The sequence below is a fragment of the Mastacembelus armatus genome, chromosome 2 (genome assembly GCF_900324485.2).
Source record: "Mastacembelus armatus chromosome 2, fMasArm1.2, whole genome shotgun sequence".
NCBI classification, from domain to species: Eukaryota; Metazoa; Chordata; class Actinopteri; order Synbranchiformes; family Mastacembelidae; genus Mastacembelus; species Mastacembelus armatus.
The window spans coordinates 3,277,085-3,293,355 of record NC_046634.1 but is presented as its reverse complement, the minus strand read 5'-3'; the positions used below and the strand labels follow the sequence as shown (position 1 = coordinate 3,293,355).

General features: G+C 44.4%; 2 protein-coding genes across 4 annotated transcripts; one reads left to right on the top strand and one right to left on the bottom strand.

The window, feature by feature from the left end:
• Window positions 1–2,337: 2,337 nt before the first annotated feature.
• fam117ba (family with sequence similarity 117 member Ba) lies at window positions 2,338–4,569 on the top strand (the record flags this gene model as incomplete). Its single annotated transcript, XM_026302289.1, has 7 exons — window positions 2,338–2,424; window positions 2,728–2,811; window positions 2,996–3,106; window positions 3,388–3,531; window positions 3,719–3,926; window positions 4,028–4,148; window positions 4,344–4,569. Coding segments are annotated over 7 exons (981 nt in total), but the record flags the coding sequence as incomplete, so codon positions are not given.
• A 2,162-nt stretch (window positions 4,570–6,731) lies between these two features.
• On the bottom strand, window positions 6,732–15,700 carry ical1 (islet cell autoantigen 1-like). Of its 3 annotated transcripts, none has more exons than XM_026301995.1 (15): window positions 15,617–15,700; window positions 14,851–14,883; window positions 14,522–14,696; window positions 12,908–12,980; window positions 12,537–12,660; window positions 12,200–12,398; window positions 11,974–12,099; window positions 11,684–11,782; window positions 11,523–11,608; window positions 11,242–11,291; window positions 10,966–11,010; window positions 10,135–10,692; window positions 9,375–9,659; window positions 9,189–9,281; window positions 6,732–9,053 (listed from the first exon to the last, which is right to left on the bottom strand). In XM_026301995.1, exons 2-15 carry the CDS (start codon window positions 14,859–14,861, stop codon window positions 8,938–8,940), a joined length of 2,040 nt encoding a protein of 679 aa, XP_026157780.1. In that variant the 5' UTR covers window positions 14,862–14,883; window positions 15,617–15,700; the 3' UTR covers window positions 6,732–8,937. The 3 variants fall into 3 exon arrangements, with proteins under 3 accessions (XP_026157780.1, XP_026157781.1, XP_026157782.1); XM_026301996.1 differs by having other exon boundaries at window positions 14,851–14,878; window positions 15,617–15,690; XM_026301997.1 differs by lacking the exon at window positions 10,135–10,692.
• Window positions 15,701–16,271: the final 571 nt, after the last annotated feature.

The window sequence follows — 16,271 nt, the reverse complement described above, 5'->3', positions numbered from 1 at the left end:
AGTCAACCAGAGGTGGTCATGCCAAAACCGGAAGCTGGCCAACTTGCATCCAAAATAAAATGTCTATGTGGAAAACCTCTATACGTGGTCAGAACGCGACACCGCAAACATTTTACTTTGAAAACAACAACAGGAAATTGTATTGTTTATTCCAGGGTGCTTCACTCTGGTCCCTCTCCCTTCGTGTCTACCGAGGTTAGCCCAGCATCACAGCCTTCTTTCTAACCTTTCTGCATTGTCTGTCCCCCTGTTATTTTTTCTGTCGGTTTCCTCACCAGCTCAGCAGGTGCACAACGTATCCACCGTATTTTATAATATTTTTTTTCATCAATCGGAAATCGTTTTGGTAACCGAGAAACGACGACGAGGAGGAGGGAGGCTGCGAACACAGCAACGCCCATTTTGACACCTCTTGTACCACTTGTCTATCCACGAAGCGGTGTTAGTACCTTTCTATGTTTCTTTGTTTATATCTGAGAAGGCTTTCCTCAGTCCTAGCCTCCACTCTCCTGCCCTTCTGGCCTGCGTGTTTCCAACGCCTCCGTAGCATCTTCGAGTAGCGGCAAATATACACAGGGGCTGGGCTGCTGGGAGACCACCTTGCCCCTTTGCATGCAGCGCACTGAGATCACATTTCTGCAGGTGAGCATGTTTTATTCTACACGTTTGACCATCCGCTGTCTGGATGATGCCCTGCTGTCTTACAGTATTGTGCAGGGTGCAGGTTTGCACTAGCCTGGAGTATGTTTTGATGGTGGTGATGATATGTGAGGGAATGGGTTGCATGCTTGTCTCCCAGTAAACAAATCTGGCCTACATCACACTGTACGGTCTGCTGCATGAAGATTACACATGCAGTGAGCAATTTTTCTTTTTTCTCATTGATTCTTTGAGTATGTTTTCATAAGGTATATTTATTTACAGAGTTAATCAGTTAAAACTGCAATTTGCAAAATAAATGTTTAAATTTTAATTTATGTAAAGCCTTTTTGTTTTTATTCATTTATTCCGTGTTTAATCAACAGACAGTTAAATTGTTACTGTTTTAATAAGCATTTCATCCATATTTTTAAAACAAAAATGCCAAATAATCACTGGTTCTAAATGTCACATGCTAGTTTTCTCATTTCACTCTAATATAGAGTGAATTGTATAATAGTACAGACAAATATGTTTGGTTTTGGAGTATTGGTAGGACAGGAAAAGAAAAAGAATAAAAATAAATTTAAACAAAATTCCTAGTCACTAATAAATACTAACTTATGAAATTTTTGGGTCCACCAAATGATGAATGGAGAAAATAGTGTGTTTACATCCCACATTTATTGCATTATGTGCAGGTTGGCTGTACTACTTAACCCTCAGCATAGCTATGAATCTATGCTCATTGTCACAGTGTCAACTGGATTCTGTATCCCACACAAATTTACAATAACGCCAGGTGTCTGTGAATAGGCCACACGTCAATACTGTGCATGTGTGTTGTCTGAGCCACTACACTACTACTACAGCTACTCCTACCACCACTGCTACCAGCGTTACTATAGCTGTCAGCCTACAGCATGCTGTTGCTGATTTGTGGGCACAGACTGAAACAGAAAAAGCAGCAGTCAAAATGAAAAGCATTTTGCTAGTAGACCGATGATGCACAAACCCTGTTTACTTACACACTCAGGCTGCAGCTGTGTGTTAATGAAGATCAGTCGGCACCGTTCCCTAGCAACAGTGATGTGTGCTGGTCAAGGCCCCTGCCAAATTTAGCTGCAGGACCAGTGCTGCTGGTCGATGCTCTGTGTTTATATGTATGCATGCATGCTGCAGGAATGGGTATATTTTCAGCTCTCATTGTGCAGCCGTGGCGAAAAATATATGCATTATTTTATCTGAAAGGGGCTGCTTTAACCTCTTTTAATGTTACTGACAAGGGAGCTGTGTGAGGCTTAGAGGGGGGCATATCCGCTCTACCCAGCATGGGACGGATTAACATCAATCTGGCAATGCATACACTTGTGGACAGAAATGCACACAGACAGACGCAAAGCTAGACAGACAGAGCAAGACAGCCATGAGCTTATCCCGCAGGCCAGCTGTATGCCCGTAGATTTCTTGTGTGTTTGTTATTGATAAATAACTTGTTTTTGTCATCTGCAAGTCTAACTTATCTTAAATCCCACTTCTTTCTCCTCAGACTGCTTCTGTGGCCTTAGCCTCCCACATCTCTCTGTGCTTCTCCTCCGCATCCCCTAGTGTCCCCCTTCTCCCTTTCTGAGCGCTCTGCTCCTCATTCTCCTCTTAGTCTCCTGCCATCGTGTCCAGCTGTGGCCCTCACAGGGCGCGTTCGCTGGCTCTCACCTGACAGGTCCCTGGCCTCAGGACGACAGCCAGCACCAACACGTTCCCTACATGAGGGACAAAGCAACGCAGGTGAGTGCAGTGTGTAACTAGGTGTGTTATATATGTATGTGTGTCAGTGTTTAGGTGGATGCATGAGTTAGAGTTTTATGGAAATCTAATTACAAACACTGGGATGTGCATTTTTACATTTTTATAGAAAAAATAATTTTTGAGAAATGTCTTGAAACGGGACAAGAAGGCACATTGCTACAGACAGACTGGAAATGGACTTTCAGGATGTTAAGTCTGGTCTTAGTATGTAAACCCTAGCTTTGCAGCACCTGTGCTTGTGCATTTGTTGGTCTAACCAACATGTGTGTGTGCATGTGTCAGACCCCCAGGGCCTGGGCAGATGAGAGGAGGAGGGGCTCTCACAAACGCTCGGCCTCCTGTGGGAGCACCGACCAGCTCAAAGAGGTCAGTGTTCAATCTTGATCTTGATCAGCAACCAAACTGAGAAAAACAGTGTTGAGTTTTAAATACATATATATGGTTTTTCAGCACATTGCGCATTACCTTTCACTTAATATATCACCAGTGATAGACATAGATTGCCTGTATGTCTGCATTACTTTGTCTTTTTGTATGTGAACCTCTCCAGATTGCCAAACTGCGTCAGCAGCTTCAGCGCAGCAAACGAAGCAGCCGCCATAGGAGGGATAAGGAGCGCAAGTCCCCATTTAATGGCAGCCATACCATCATCCAGCCGCAGGTGATTAATAGACACAGTGTGCACGGAGAGTGGGTGTGTGTCTGCCAAGTGGTGGCATCTCTGAGAGGAACTAGGTTGCATCCGTGATCTGGAGAGTTTTGAGGACGTCCCAGTTTCCTCGTATCTCTATTTAGCTCTTGGTGCTGTTACTTCTTATATGACTTCAACATGATTAGTTGGCTATATAAATGAGAAGCTGATGACAGTGGAAGTCTGTGATTGTGAACAGGTGCAGAGTCTGTATTAAACGTTTGTGCGGTTGTGTCTTACGTGTTTTGCAGTCGCCCATGCCCAAGACCATTCTGATACCCATCCCTATATCCAAGTCATCTGCCCCCCGTTTCCGCAACAGCGTGGAGGGCCTTAACCAGGAGATCGAACGCATAATTATCCGAGACACGCCTGAGAAGGACGAGACCATAGTTGTGAGTTCCACTAACTGAGACTTCAGGGTTAGGGTTCTGAAAATGTACTGTTTTGTTCATCAGAAAAGTAATATTCAGACTTTTTTCATTACAATATCATTCACACACCATCAGGGGTGGCCAGGGGTTAAGCCCTCTGTGTAGCATTGTTTTTGTGACCCCAATTGTGTATGTGTGTGTTCAACAGCCACAGGATGTCCCAGATGGGCACCGTGCACCCCCTCCTGTGCCCCAGCAGCGCAGCAGCAGCACCCGCAGCATTGACACACAGACACCCTCAGGGGGTGGCCTGAGTGGTAACCATAGTAACTGCAGTAGCCGTCCTGACTCCATCTCACCCTCCTACCTCACAATCCTCAATGACACGGGGGGAGGCAGCCCCTACGAGGACAAAGGTGACACACACACCGGGGATTGCAGCATATATATATGTAGAAGATTGCCATAGCACAAAATCACCTTTGACCTTTACCCTCCCCTATCTGCCTCTCCTCAGAGCTGGGCCCCTGCTCCCCACTGCCCAAATATGCCGCCTCTCCCAGACCCAACAACAGCTATATGTTCAAGAGGGAACCTCCAGAGGGCTGCGAGAAGGTCAAAGTGTTCGAGGAATCCATGTGAGTAGTAGAAACAGAAAGGTCATTTGCTCAAGTCAGAGGAAATGATTGTATTTTTTTATACAAATAACAAGGTTTATTAATCTTTAAACATAAAAAAACAGTGTTGCAAACATAACTGATTGAAGTCTGTAACATTGGAAGCCGTGGTATGTGTAATAAAGTTTAACTGACTCCCTGCATGTGTGTTCCCAGGCCCAAACCTCTGCAGGAGATCCCTCCCTTCCTGTGTCCCGACCGCAACAAGGTCAACTTCATCCCCAACAGCGGCTCTGCCTTCTGCCTCGTCAGCATCCTCAAGCCCTTACTCCCTGCCCCGGACCTCAACTTCCGCCCCGGGGTGGGTCTGCGAAGCCTGTCGCCATCCCTGGTGCCTCTGTCCACCCAGCCCTGCCTCCTGGAGGAGCCTGAGAGCTTCTGACGAGTCTTTTAAGTCACAATAACCCCCACCCCACCCCAAAACAAAATCAGTGAAACTAGGAAGCAACCTTTCTGCTCCAAAAATGCCTTCAGCATGCCAGCTAAGCTCTCTCTGATGTCCTTATCTTGTTGAAAAAGCGCTTCCCACTGCCTCTCCTCCTCAGACAACTACAACACAAGTCCTGCAGCCCTGTGTGGAGGTTTGCAGCTAACATTTCATCACTTTCCTCTACTTTAGTGCCGCTCATGTTCTGTTTTTAAGGGGGACAGGGCGAAAGGACAGACTTTTTATTTCATCGTATTATACCATAGCGCCTTTCCACGGACATATCTCTTTTTCTATTTGTTATTTCTCTTGATATAAGATATGCCTTCCATTGTGAAAAAAATGCCTCTGGTTTCCTTGATGACCAACAGATTGACCATGGAGGCTAATTTTGGTGCTGCCAGATATATCGTAGCAAAACTTGAAGGGTCGTGATAAGGAGATGTTAAAAATGTGCCTGATATTTTAGACCGCTCAGTTTCCCCAAACCAGCTTAGTGCTCTGATTATGTGTGATCTTTAGCATGACACACACATTCATTGCACTATCTTGGCCATAGATACATGCAGAAGAGCAGGGCCGAGCGTAAAAAATATAAGGTGGTACAAAATCTACACCTAGAAACAGTATATATTTAGGTGTGTGACCCAAATCTAGACATCTATTTTGTACTTTTATCAGCCATTTACCGTGAAAGCTGACGGTAAACTGATGCCTTTGTTATACTAACTGGTAGAACTGAACCGGGCCTCTGCTGGGAGGTGTGTATCTATGGGAAACACAGGCCAGGGCTCTGATGTGCAGCGTGTTCAACCTGTGTCTGCTTGCCCCTTCTTTTAAAGCGACAGCCTTTTGCTCCGTGTCCTTTTTTTTTACTCCACCACCATCGCAACCCTCCTCCCACCCTTCTGTTCCTCCTCTTTCTCTACGTGTTGCTGTAATGCTCATTTCCTTCTGTCTTGCTCAGCCTATGTTGTTGTGAAGTGTGGGGCTCCGTCTTCTCTGGACACGTCCCCTCTGGCTTGCCAGGGCCTGATCATGGAGAGGCCGGTGAACCCAAATACTACACTGCAGACCATGGGGGTACATTCATTTATAAGAATCAGATTCAACCTATAAATAACACCCTGATTAAATCCTCAGTTTACTTTTTACTTTCTGGAATCATTGGACTGGAAATAAGCTGAAGTTAAACATCTTGAAATACCAGCTCAATATATATTTTTGTATTGTCCTTAAATAGTTGGCAGAGTATTAAATGGCAGTTTCCTCGATTGGACTAATGTTGGCATATGTGTGTGTGGGGGAGGGGGGGATCTTGGTGACTGGAGTGTAGCTTTGTTGGTCGGCAGCCTCTTCATGTCCCGCCCCATCCTCCTGTACATGTCATTACTTTTTGACTGTGCCTGCCTGCTATGATGGGATAGGAATGTACTGGATTTGTAAATATAGAGGCACACTGTGTTTGTAGTGCTGGCTGACAAAAGATATGTATCTGAATGAATCAACAGTTGTATCATATAATCGCTCCCCTTTTTTTCCTCCACTGAGTACTGTGATTTACTACATATGACATTATGGTGAATAATAATGTATTTATTTATCAGACAGGAGTTTAATTGGGTCTTCAAAGAACAGACTGCGCCATCCATCTCAGGATTGTTGTAGTGAAAAGGATACAAACATCCTGATATACTAACGTCTAGCAAACGAACACCTGCTGTCTATGTAGCCTCACACAGTGGAAATCCTGAATGATGGAAACCTGTAGCAGAACAGAAGTAGAGAGAAGTGTGGAGGTCCTTTGTTCAGTGACCCAACTGAAACTAACAACCAGTTGCTATAATGGCTGTGTAACAAAAAATTTACTGAAATTGTGCAAGAAATGAAGAGTTCTGTTCCAAAATGATATATCCACTTGCTGAAAAACAATCACACCTATGGCGACATGTTCTTATTTGTCATTTTTAGATATAACGTTTACAAGTAGTTTGAAACAGCAGATTCTTACACTTGGAAATACAGATCAGATTTTTTTTCAAAGTGGATTAACAGCATTTTTGGAATGAGGCTCAAGACAAAAAAAAACAAAACAAAACAAAAAAAAAAAAACACGATTCTCTGTTTGCTTGTCCAGTTTATTGGAAACACAACTGCCAAGTTTTCATCTGTTAAACCCCTTGAGTGAAATAAAAAAGGCATAGTTGAATTAAATAAAGCATTTGTGATTGACTTGAGAAATACATTCTTTTCTTTTAAAGTGTGTAAATCAAAAGTAAACAGTGTCATACATGACATGACAGAAATACTAATACAGCATCTTCCCTTGTGACTGATAGGAGCATTGGTATAGTTCATCCTCACATCTTCATCTCAAAAAAATTACAGTATTGATAGTTACTGTGAAAAGCAAAGATAATAGTGTGCTGCTAGTATAAAAATTCGTTTTCTGAATCCCATAATGCACTCTGCTAACCTTAGCTCTGCTGAGTGCGTTTTTGGTCCATGTAGATGACATGACCACAACTCAGGTAACCGCTCTTTTCTTGATTTAATCTAGAAAATACATTTTAGTAAGCCAGCTCTGCCTCTAACCAATACATAAACACTTGAAATGGCAGTTTTTCCATCAAAGAAAAATCAGTGGGAGCTGAATCTGCATCAGACATCTGTTTTTATGATAAGGTAACAGTGTTCCAGTGTTGATCCTTTCCCCGAGAAGTTATGATATATTACCAAAATGCAGCTGCAATTTGCAAGACACACAACATGGAGCTAAAAATGTGAAGTATTTTACAGGTGTTTCATGGTGTTACTTCAGTAGTCTTTACAGCGTACTGCAAAACAAATACATCTGATTTCACTAGCAGTGACTGTCATAAATAAGTACGTACATTTTGATGCAGCATTGATCTTGTATTTGTACATTTTCTGCACTTAGCAAAAACTACAATTCCTGTGTCCTAATTTTTAAAAAAAAGTTTTATCCTTCACACATTTTTCTTGGCCTAGGACTGGTATGTGTGAAATTTAACCGACAGATGGGATGGGAGACAATTTCAGACACTTTGTGGTTTTAGTGTGTTACGTTCAGCCCAACAGAATCAGGGATATAGGTGGACAGACAGTGAAAGGCTGCTTGGACAGTTTGGATTTCCACTGTCCTTGTAATCTGACTCCAGTTCAGTCCCTTGTAATGACACCATCAGCTGCCTCCAGGGATTAGATGAGCCCATTAGACAGAATCTTCTCACAGATGGTTAGCAGAGTGAAAGCACACAGTCCTCACAGGGATCAATAAAGCAGCACATTATCAGCTTGTCCAGGGGTCTGTACCACAAAGTAAGCTTGTTGTATCAGCCAACTCTGTGGGCCTAACTTTCCAGTATTACGAAGCTAGCTTATTTTTAACTATATTAGATCACAATGTAATCTATACCACAGAGCTAACCTCAGGTTTAGTTGATCACACCTAAACATCTTTTCTAAAACACTGAGTTGCTAAAGAATGATGTAGCTGTGTATTAGATTCAATAGCTGAGACAAATACCAGTCTGCATCCCTGTGAGGGCGTGCTCTGGCACAGCTAAATTTGCGTGCTAACATAGTGTCATACTTATTTGATCTCACAAATGTGAACCTCATGGTGGTGCTGTTAACTCTGTGATAACCAACTTAATGACACTGAACTGAACTTGCTTTGTGATACAGAGCGTTAATGCAGTTTGTTGCTGTGTGCAAATACAGGCTCACGGTCCCATCCTATCTCATACACACACTGTGCCCAATGTATATAGACTCTGTTTATCCATATGGGCTACTACTCCTAAACAATCTTATGGATTAAATAGATATATGAACATCCTGGGTCCCACCCAAAAAATGCAAACATTAATAAAATACAAAAAAAAAAGCACACAAGTAATGTCCAAAACAAACCAGGAAGTCAAACATTCTCTCTGCCCAACAGAAACTGTAATAAGGTAACACAAACCACATGAGGTTTGTTGTGTTAGTGTGCATGAGTCAGTGGCTTCGTGTGTAGTGTTTGGAGTCTCAGAGCAGTTTCTGAGCTGCTGAGGAGAATTTAACACTCATCTCAACTGACAGTGTTTCCCAGTGTAAAGTATCATTTTCCAGTGTAAGATAAATATGATTTGCAAGTACAGATATGAACACATCTCTCCTGGTAACACGAATGAGTGTGAGGTCTGTGTGCGCATGTGTTTGTTTGCTTGGCTGCTGACCGGAAAAGATGCTGAAATCCAGATCAAACACTGCTGCACACACCCACATACACACACAATACACACGCACACACCTTCAGGCATTTAGCAGCTCATCCGCCGAACGTCCAATGGCGTCGGGGTTGGAAAGGGGGTCCAGGTCAGCAAACAGGTTGAACCAGGCAGACATGTCTTTGGATCCACCCGGAGCAGCTGCTCTCACACACACACACACACACACACACACACACACACACGTCATTATCCACAGAAGGTATTTGAGCACGTGTAAATACAAACAAATGGGTTAGAAAAGTGTGACGTCAGTGCAACAGGAAATTATCTCACCATTAGCTACAGAGCTTGGACCTGGCTGAGCTGACTGGCTCTGACCAGGAGGCTGCAGGGGTGGAGCTTGGAACATTGGGGGAGTTGACCAACCTAAAAGAAAAGCAGGGTAAGTAGACTGATAAAGACCCTGTTATTGTTTATGCAATGGGTCCACGGGGGGGACCACGAGTCAGTGTGTCTAACCTGTGGAACTCAGACTGTGATCCAGCAGCTGGGAGGGCAGGAAGCCTGTTGGGCTCGGGGGGTTAGACAGAGCACAGGGTGCTTGTCCAATACTTGGTACCCCTGTGCCTGCAGGAGGGATGCTGGGAGGGTCAAACATCCCAAAAGCATCCTGCCACTCTTTGCTGAATTCATCGCTAATCCCTGGACCTGGGCTGAGGAGGTCTTTGAGGAAAGCCATGTCACCCCTTTCACCGTCTTCATCCTCTGGTCTCAGACCTGTCCCGGCAGGATGGGGTGGGCCACCTGAGAGCATACCACCATGAGAGAAGGAAAGGGGGGACAGAAAAGTTGTGCTTTGTTAATCCAGAGATTGTTGATTCTAAAAAAGCTAAATGTGTATGAGCAGCTGTTTGTTGCAACTCCAGCCAAGAAGCCAACTGGCACATTTCCCAACAAGTCAAAGAATTCCTTTAAGCAGATCAGATTTCAACACGACACTGACATTTTTTAGTAAGGTGAACATGTTCTGCAAATGGAACTTAGAAGACAAGAGACTCAGAAGTGAAGCGGTGTTTTTCCTAAAAGACAGTGGTAAAAGAAGTAAAGCCCCTTTCTTCAGCCACACAGACTGAATGCAGGTCCAAAGTATAGAAGGAAGCAGAGTAGAAATCCCAAAAGTGTTCATTTCTAGACCAGACCACGCAAGGTGAGATGTGAAAGCTGAGAATTAGTGATGTAGCATTGGGATGAAGAAAAAAGAGACACTCAGCCAGTTTACCGGCAGCAGGCAGCTGTAAGAGACTGGATGGAGGGTTTCCAAAGCCCCAGGACCCATCCTGGTCTCCAGCCTGAGGAGGAGGCAGAAGCTGAGGCTGCAGTGGGAGGCTCGCTGGAGCTGGAAGCTGAGGATGCAGTGGGAGGCTGGATGGGGCTGGGAGCTGAAGCTGCAGTGGGAGGCTGGATGGGGCTGGAAGCTGAGGCTGCAGTGGGAGGCTGGATGGGGCTGGAAGCTGAGGCTGCAGTGGGAGGCTGGATGGGGCTGGAAGCTGAGGCTGCAGTGGGAAGCTGGCTGGGGCTGGAAGTTGAGGCTGCAGTGGGAAGCTGGCTGGGGCTGGAAGCTGAGGCTGCAGTGGGAAGCTGGCTGGGGCTGGAAGCTGAGGCTGCAGTGGGAAGCTGGATGGGGCTGGGAGCTGAGGCTGCAGTGGGAAGCTGGATGGGGCTGGGAGCTGAGGCTGCAGTGGGAGGCTGGATAGGGCTGGGAGCTGTGGCAGATCACAGGCCATGAGCATCAAGTCGTCTTCAGAGCCCGTAGAGAGTCCGCCGAGATTGTGTAGGGCTAAAGCAGCGGTGGTATTGTTTTGGGATCAAAGGGTCATCAAGCCAGCAGGCATTCGATCCACATAATCAACAATGCCTACACACACTGTTTACACAAGTGCTACCTACGCAGAGTGCCTCATTAACACCAGTTTCTTTGGAGGTTCTCGACACACACAGACACACACACAGACACAGACACACACACACACACACACACACACACACACACACACACACACACACACACACACACACACACACACACACACACACACACACACACACTTACCAGTGCCATAGTTCTGGCTCTGTCCATCACTGTAGTGTGTGGGGTCTGGAAAGAAAATGTGTGAACATTCATAATTGTTACTTGGGTGGTAGGCTGATGATATTGTAAGACACAATTACACAGAAATACAAATGGGTATCATATGTTTCTGTGTACTAAGCCTACACATGAAAAGAGTTATTTTCTACATTTTGAATTTTACCATAGTTTGTGAGAAACATAAAAACATAGAGGCTGTGAGCTCCACTATGTTTCAGCCTATGGGGCAGCACATACCTGCATCAGAGATCCTTCCTGATGACTTGTCTTCATCCAAGGACAACAGACTGAGGAAGTAGGATGGAGATAAACATAAGTGGACTTATCTATTTGCTACTTTTGATGATGCAGCAGCCTCTGCGGGATTCAGGACTGCAACATGTTCACTATTTTAAAGCATGCCATGAAGTACCACATAGGTGTGCCTAAGACAGGGTCCAATAACATCAGAGCAACATCAGAGTGTATTTGATGTATTATGTATGAAACTTTCTGGTAACATGAACATGTTTTCTCACTTGTCTGTGTTGCTCTGTAGTGGCTTCTCATTCTTGTCCTCTTGTTTCTGCGAGTCCGTCATCTGCTCCAGCGGGTCCCGCAGTGCCTGTATGATGGATACGTGTTTAAACACATAGCTCCAGCACTGCTACAGTCGCAGTGTCTCTTTAGCCTGAAGTACCTTGAGTGTGGTGAACTGGTATGGTACGTGTCCCTGGAAGGCCTCATGGATTCCCGCCATAGAGCTGGCAGTCTTCTCCCAGAACTGCAGCAGAGTGGTCTGCGATATCAGGAAAGCATGGATAGACAGATTACATTGTCTGATTTAGCCCACAGAAAAATGTGGTGTTTGTTAGGAATCTTATCAGTATAACAGCCAATCGCAAAATCTGAAAAGTACCGATCTTCTTGTGTAACACCCAGCGTGAAAGCAAATAAGTGTAAACGCTTTAGGCAGAGGCTGCCACACACCTGGTAGGTGCAGAGGGAGTGGGAAAGCATGTTGCAGCGACTCGCTCCCAGCATGTCCACCTTCTGACATACATCATTCTTCAGCTTCTCAAACTGGCTCTTGGTCCCTCTGACCTGGGCTTGGACCTGACAACAGAAAAATAAAGAAATACACACAATAATAGAACTCACAGATAGGTGAACGATTGTAAACACCCACCGTTAACCTCAGGTAAGCTGCTCTTACCTTGCGGAACTTTTCTAGCTGTTTGTAAGTGTCTGGGTCTAGTTCTTGGGATACGTCTTTCATCCAGAGTAGAGCTCCTCTGTACTCGGTGCGGGCCTTCTCCATGCGACTGACTGTCAGCAGCGTGTCAGCGATGGCACGCTGCCTGAATGTCTCCACTTCTTGGTGCAAACGGTGCAGTGGTGGGCAAAGTGCCATCCTGTGGAAAAAAAAAACCACAGCAGGAGGACGCTGGATGACTTTTTATTACTTCAAGCATAAAGATTGACTGGGATGCATTTATTAATGCCTTCAGTAGATAATTGTGGTTTTATTATTTTCTGCTGCTGCTGCTGACCTCTGTTTGGCTGAGGTGCACAGGGCCTTGCTGGTGGCATCCATCATGTTGCCAGCCTTGGTGCGATCGTGCTCAGCCTGAAAATGCAGGAAGAGACCAAGCTCGTTCTCCTCCTGCGACAAGCCTGGGGAAAGAGTTCATAGTTTGAACTTCTGCAGATACACAAGAGCAAAGCAACCTGGGGAAATCGGGAAATCTCTTTTGAACTGAAGAAGTGTTTTCCCAAAAGCCTCATATGAGACTAAAGCTGTGTCCAAAATCAATCCATATTTAATCTCTAGTGCACTAGATTTAATGTATGCCATATTATTTGTTAGCTTGTTGATAGACAGCAAATATATATATATGAGTCTAGTTTTCACATCACTCACGTGTAATCCGGTGCTGGTACTTCTCAATCACCTTGAGCAGCTCTGTGCACGTGGACTGAACTGAGCGGAAGAACTGCAGAAACAAACAAGCCAAATCAGAACACACAACAGGTTACTGTCAAAATGTCAGCTCTGTGTTTATTTGCTGTGTTTCAGCACCAGATAGTTTGGAAATTTGTGTTAATTTAAGGTCAGTTATTTTCCAGATATTTTTGGGTGTGATATATGTCCCTCTGCTTCAGTGCGACACCGCTCTGAATCAGCAAACACAACCTATTTTTCTCTCTCTTGCTATCTGTCTGACAGTCGGTCGACTCCCATCTGGCACACAGAGACAGTTACTAAAGGATGAGCCGTGTGTCATAGCAACACAGACTTCAAGGCCACTCCGGTGCTGCTGGGGGACGAGTGAGAAATTAAAGGGTCACTTCAACTTTTAGCCAACGACAGCTGCAAGAGTTTTTGATCCAATGGAAACAAGAAGGTAGATCAGAGCGAGGAGGTGACTCAAGCACAGCAAGAGTTAATGATTAACGTCAGAATAAACAGTTGCTACCTACAGTTTGTCTGCCCCAGCAGCGCCCGAACACCTGTCAGGGTCAGAGCTCGGACTGCTCCTGCACGACACACCACCCGTCACTTTACTGTTTGTTAATAATGTGAGCAATACTGATCAAATATATAATATGTTCATTTACTGCTATCGGCTCTGTCTGAGAGGCAGCAATGTGGCAAGAAAAATAACAGAAGCAGGTGGAGATAACTATCTATGTTTGTGAAATACACACACACACACACACACACTCAGGTAACAATCGCTTCATTTACTTCAATCCGTCACATGGTCGCACTGTCAGTGTTTTCTCCATCATCGTGATTCATTACAGATGTTACATCTGATGTTTCACTCAAGAAGCTCTGAGTTCGCAAAGCAACATCAAGTAAGATGAAATTTGAAAACGCACTGAGGCAATGCTGCGATAAAAACCTGATAAAATTAGGTTAGGTGTTTGGAGCGGCTCCAAATCTAATCTGTCTTGGTGACTTTTGTACTTTTGTTGCATGACAGAAACTGAGGAAAGCAAAAATGCTACAAGAGAGATTAACTTCAAAAATTTGTTTTCATACATAGTTCTCCTTCTGCCCTGCACTCTTCCTGTAATGCTTCAACACTTTCCTGTGTTTTCTCATTCTGTCTCTGTCTCACTGGGGCTGGATCCTGGGACAGGAGCAGGAGCAAGTAAGAGGCCCGATCTTGTTCCAGAGCAAACAAAAGCCTCCCAGTGTAACTCCATCATGACAGACCACACTGCCTGTCCCAAACATTTTCACAGCTGTGCTGGGGTGTGAGACGGCTCACGTATAATTAGAACTGTTATAACTAGAGAGCAAGAAAACAGCTCTGCAAACAATGGACACCTTGTGCCAACACACTTCTCTGTATCAACTATGCATCTACATAAGTCTGATCCTTTGCAAATGTTCCCACAAGCTGTTTTATATATGTCTGACTCCCACATATTCAGTGTAAAAATTATATTTCCCATTACAGCTCAAAACAAACAAAATCCAGGCAGCATGGCAGCACACCTGAACGCCAAAACTCATTCCTACCTCGAGCTTGGCATCCACATCAGCATCTGAGGCAACCACATACTCGTCCTCCTTCTTGCCCGTGGCTTTGATGAAGACCTGCTTGGTCTTCCAGAACTTCTTCTGCATGCGGGCCATCACTGAGCTGTCCTCGCTGAGCAGAGCTTGGCTGCCGCTGAGCATGCCCCCTGCAAACCTGCAGCCAGAGCAGCGTTTCAGCCAGTGACCACTACGAAAACAGCCCAGTGTTGCCTGCCTGTGTAGTTCGTGCTCATAAAAACAGTGTTTATATCGGAAAAACAATATTAGCTACAGTTAAAAGATTGTAAAAGTATGAAATCCACACATACCCATCCATCATTGGATATCTCCCCTTTGCTGTTCTAAGAACAAAAGACAATTGTAAACAGAGAACAAATGAGAATAAATGCCCCTAATAATGGCATTAATGACAGCAATAATGACTGCAGTGACTGTCCATTAGAAACTATAACAAGTCAGTCAAACCCTCATTGTCTAACAATGAATGAAATAACAGGAAAATGAAGTGCTGGTGGTTTTCCTGCATATTTGTGCTGCTTCATACAAGAGCAAGCATAAAAACAGAGCTGACAGATGTTCCCCCACTGACCTATAATCGAGTTACAAGCGGTTATTACATGGCAAATACAAAATAAAAAAAAACCCTCATCATTGCTAAAGGCTGGAAAGCTAATCTAATATGGGTCTGGCAGCAGGGATCAGACACCTGCAGCCTCCAGGAGTCAAGGGAGCTGACAGGCAGCTAACTGGCGAACAGGTGCTCACTTACAACACAGGCTGGCTTCGCTAACACAGAAAGAAAAGACAAAACGCCACCATGACACTATTTGTCGTGTCTATTTTGGGAATAAAACGATGACATGGTATTAAAAGGAAAGCCATCGTGGGAATAGTGGGAAACAAACAGACAGAACATGTAAAGGAGCTTCAGTGCTAGCAGCAGTTTAGCTAGTAGCAAGTATCGTGGCCAGACCATGTAACGACTCCTAAACATGTCAGAATAAAAGCAGAACAACACTTCCGTTTTGTATCTTACAGCGGGATATCTGATTAACACCGCCTTTCAAACTGTACCTTGTTTTGAGATTTGCCCAGAAGGTCGAGCATCTATGCAGCACAGGTCGGCTAGCCTCCTCTTCCGATCGCTATCGTCATCTGAGTCAGAGAAACAGGATATGCAAAGCAGCTGTGGCGAAGCCTGGACACACGGAGGCGCTGTTTCGCAGCACACAACCAAGATCGTCTATTGCAGGGACGAGCTGAACCGCTACTAAACTGGTTTGACCGCAATTTCGCGTCATCAAACAAATAACCTGAAAAACAAGAAACGCAGAATCCTCCAAGTCCCATTTGTCCTGACTTACGAACAATTCAATGCCCATGTGGTGAAGCTACTTCTCCACCCTGGCCTTTCTGTAGTCAGGTCATTTATTTCACAAGACATTTCTTTCCACATTATTAACAATGCAGCAGCATAACTCATTTTTTACATTTTTTTCCTTCAAGACAAACCACACGCACATCATATGGTGGTATAACATAAATAAACAGAGTGATACCTCTTCGATTTAGCTCCTCTCTAGTCAAACCAGTTCATGTCTACAGAAGAAACCCAACGCAACTTGACTGGACCATTTTTAGTTTTCTGAAGGTTTAGTTTCCATCCTCAAATTGTGCTTCAATTAGAAGGACAATACCAATAAAAATAAATTAAAAAAAAAAACTATGA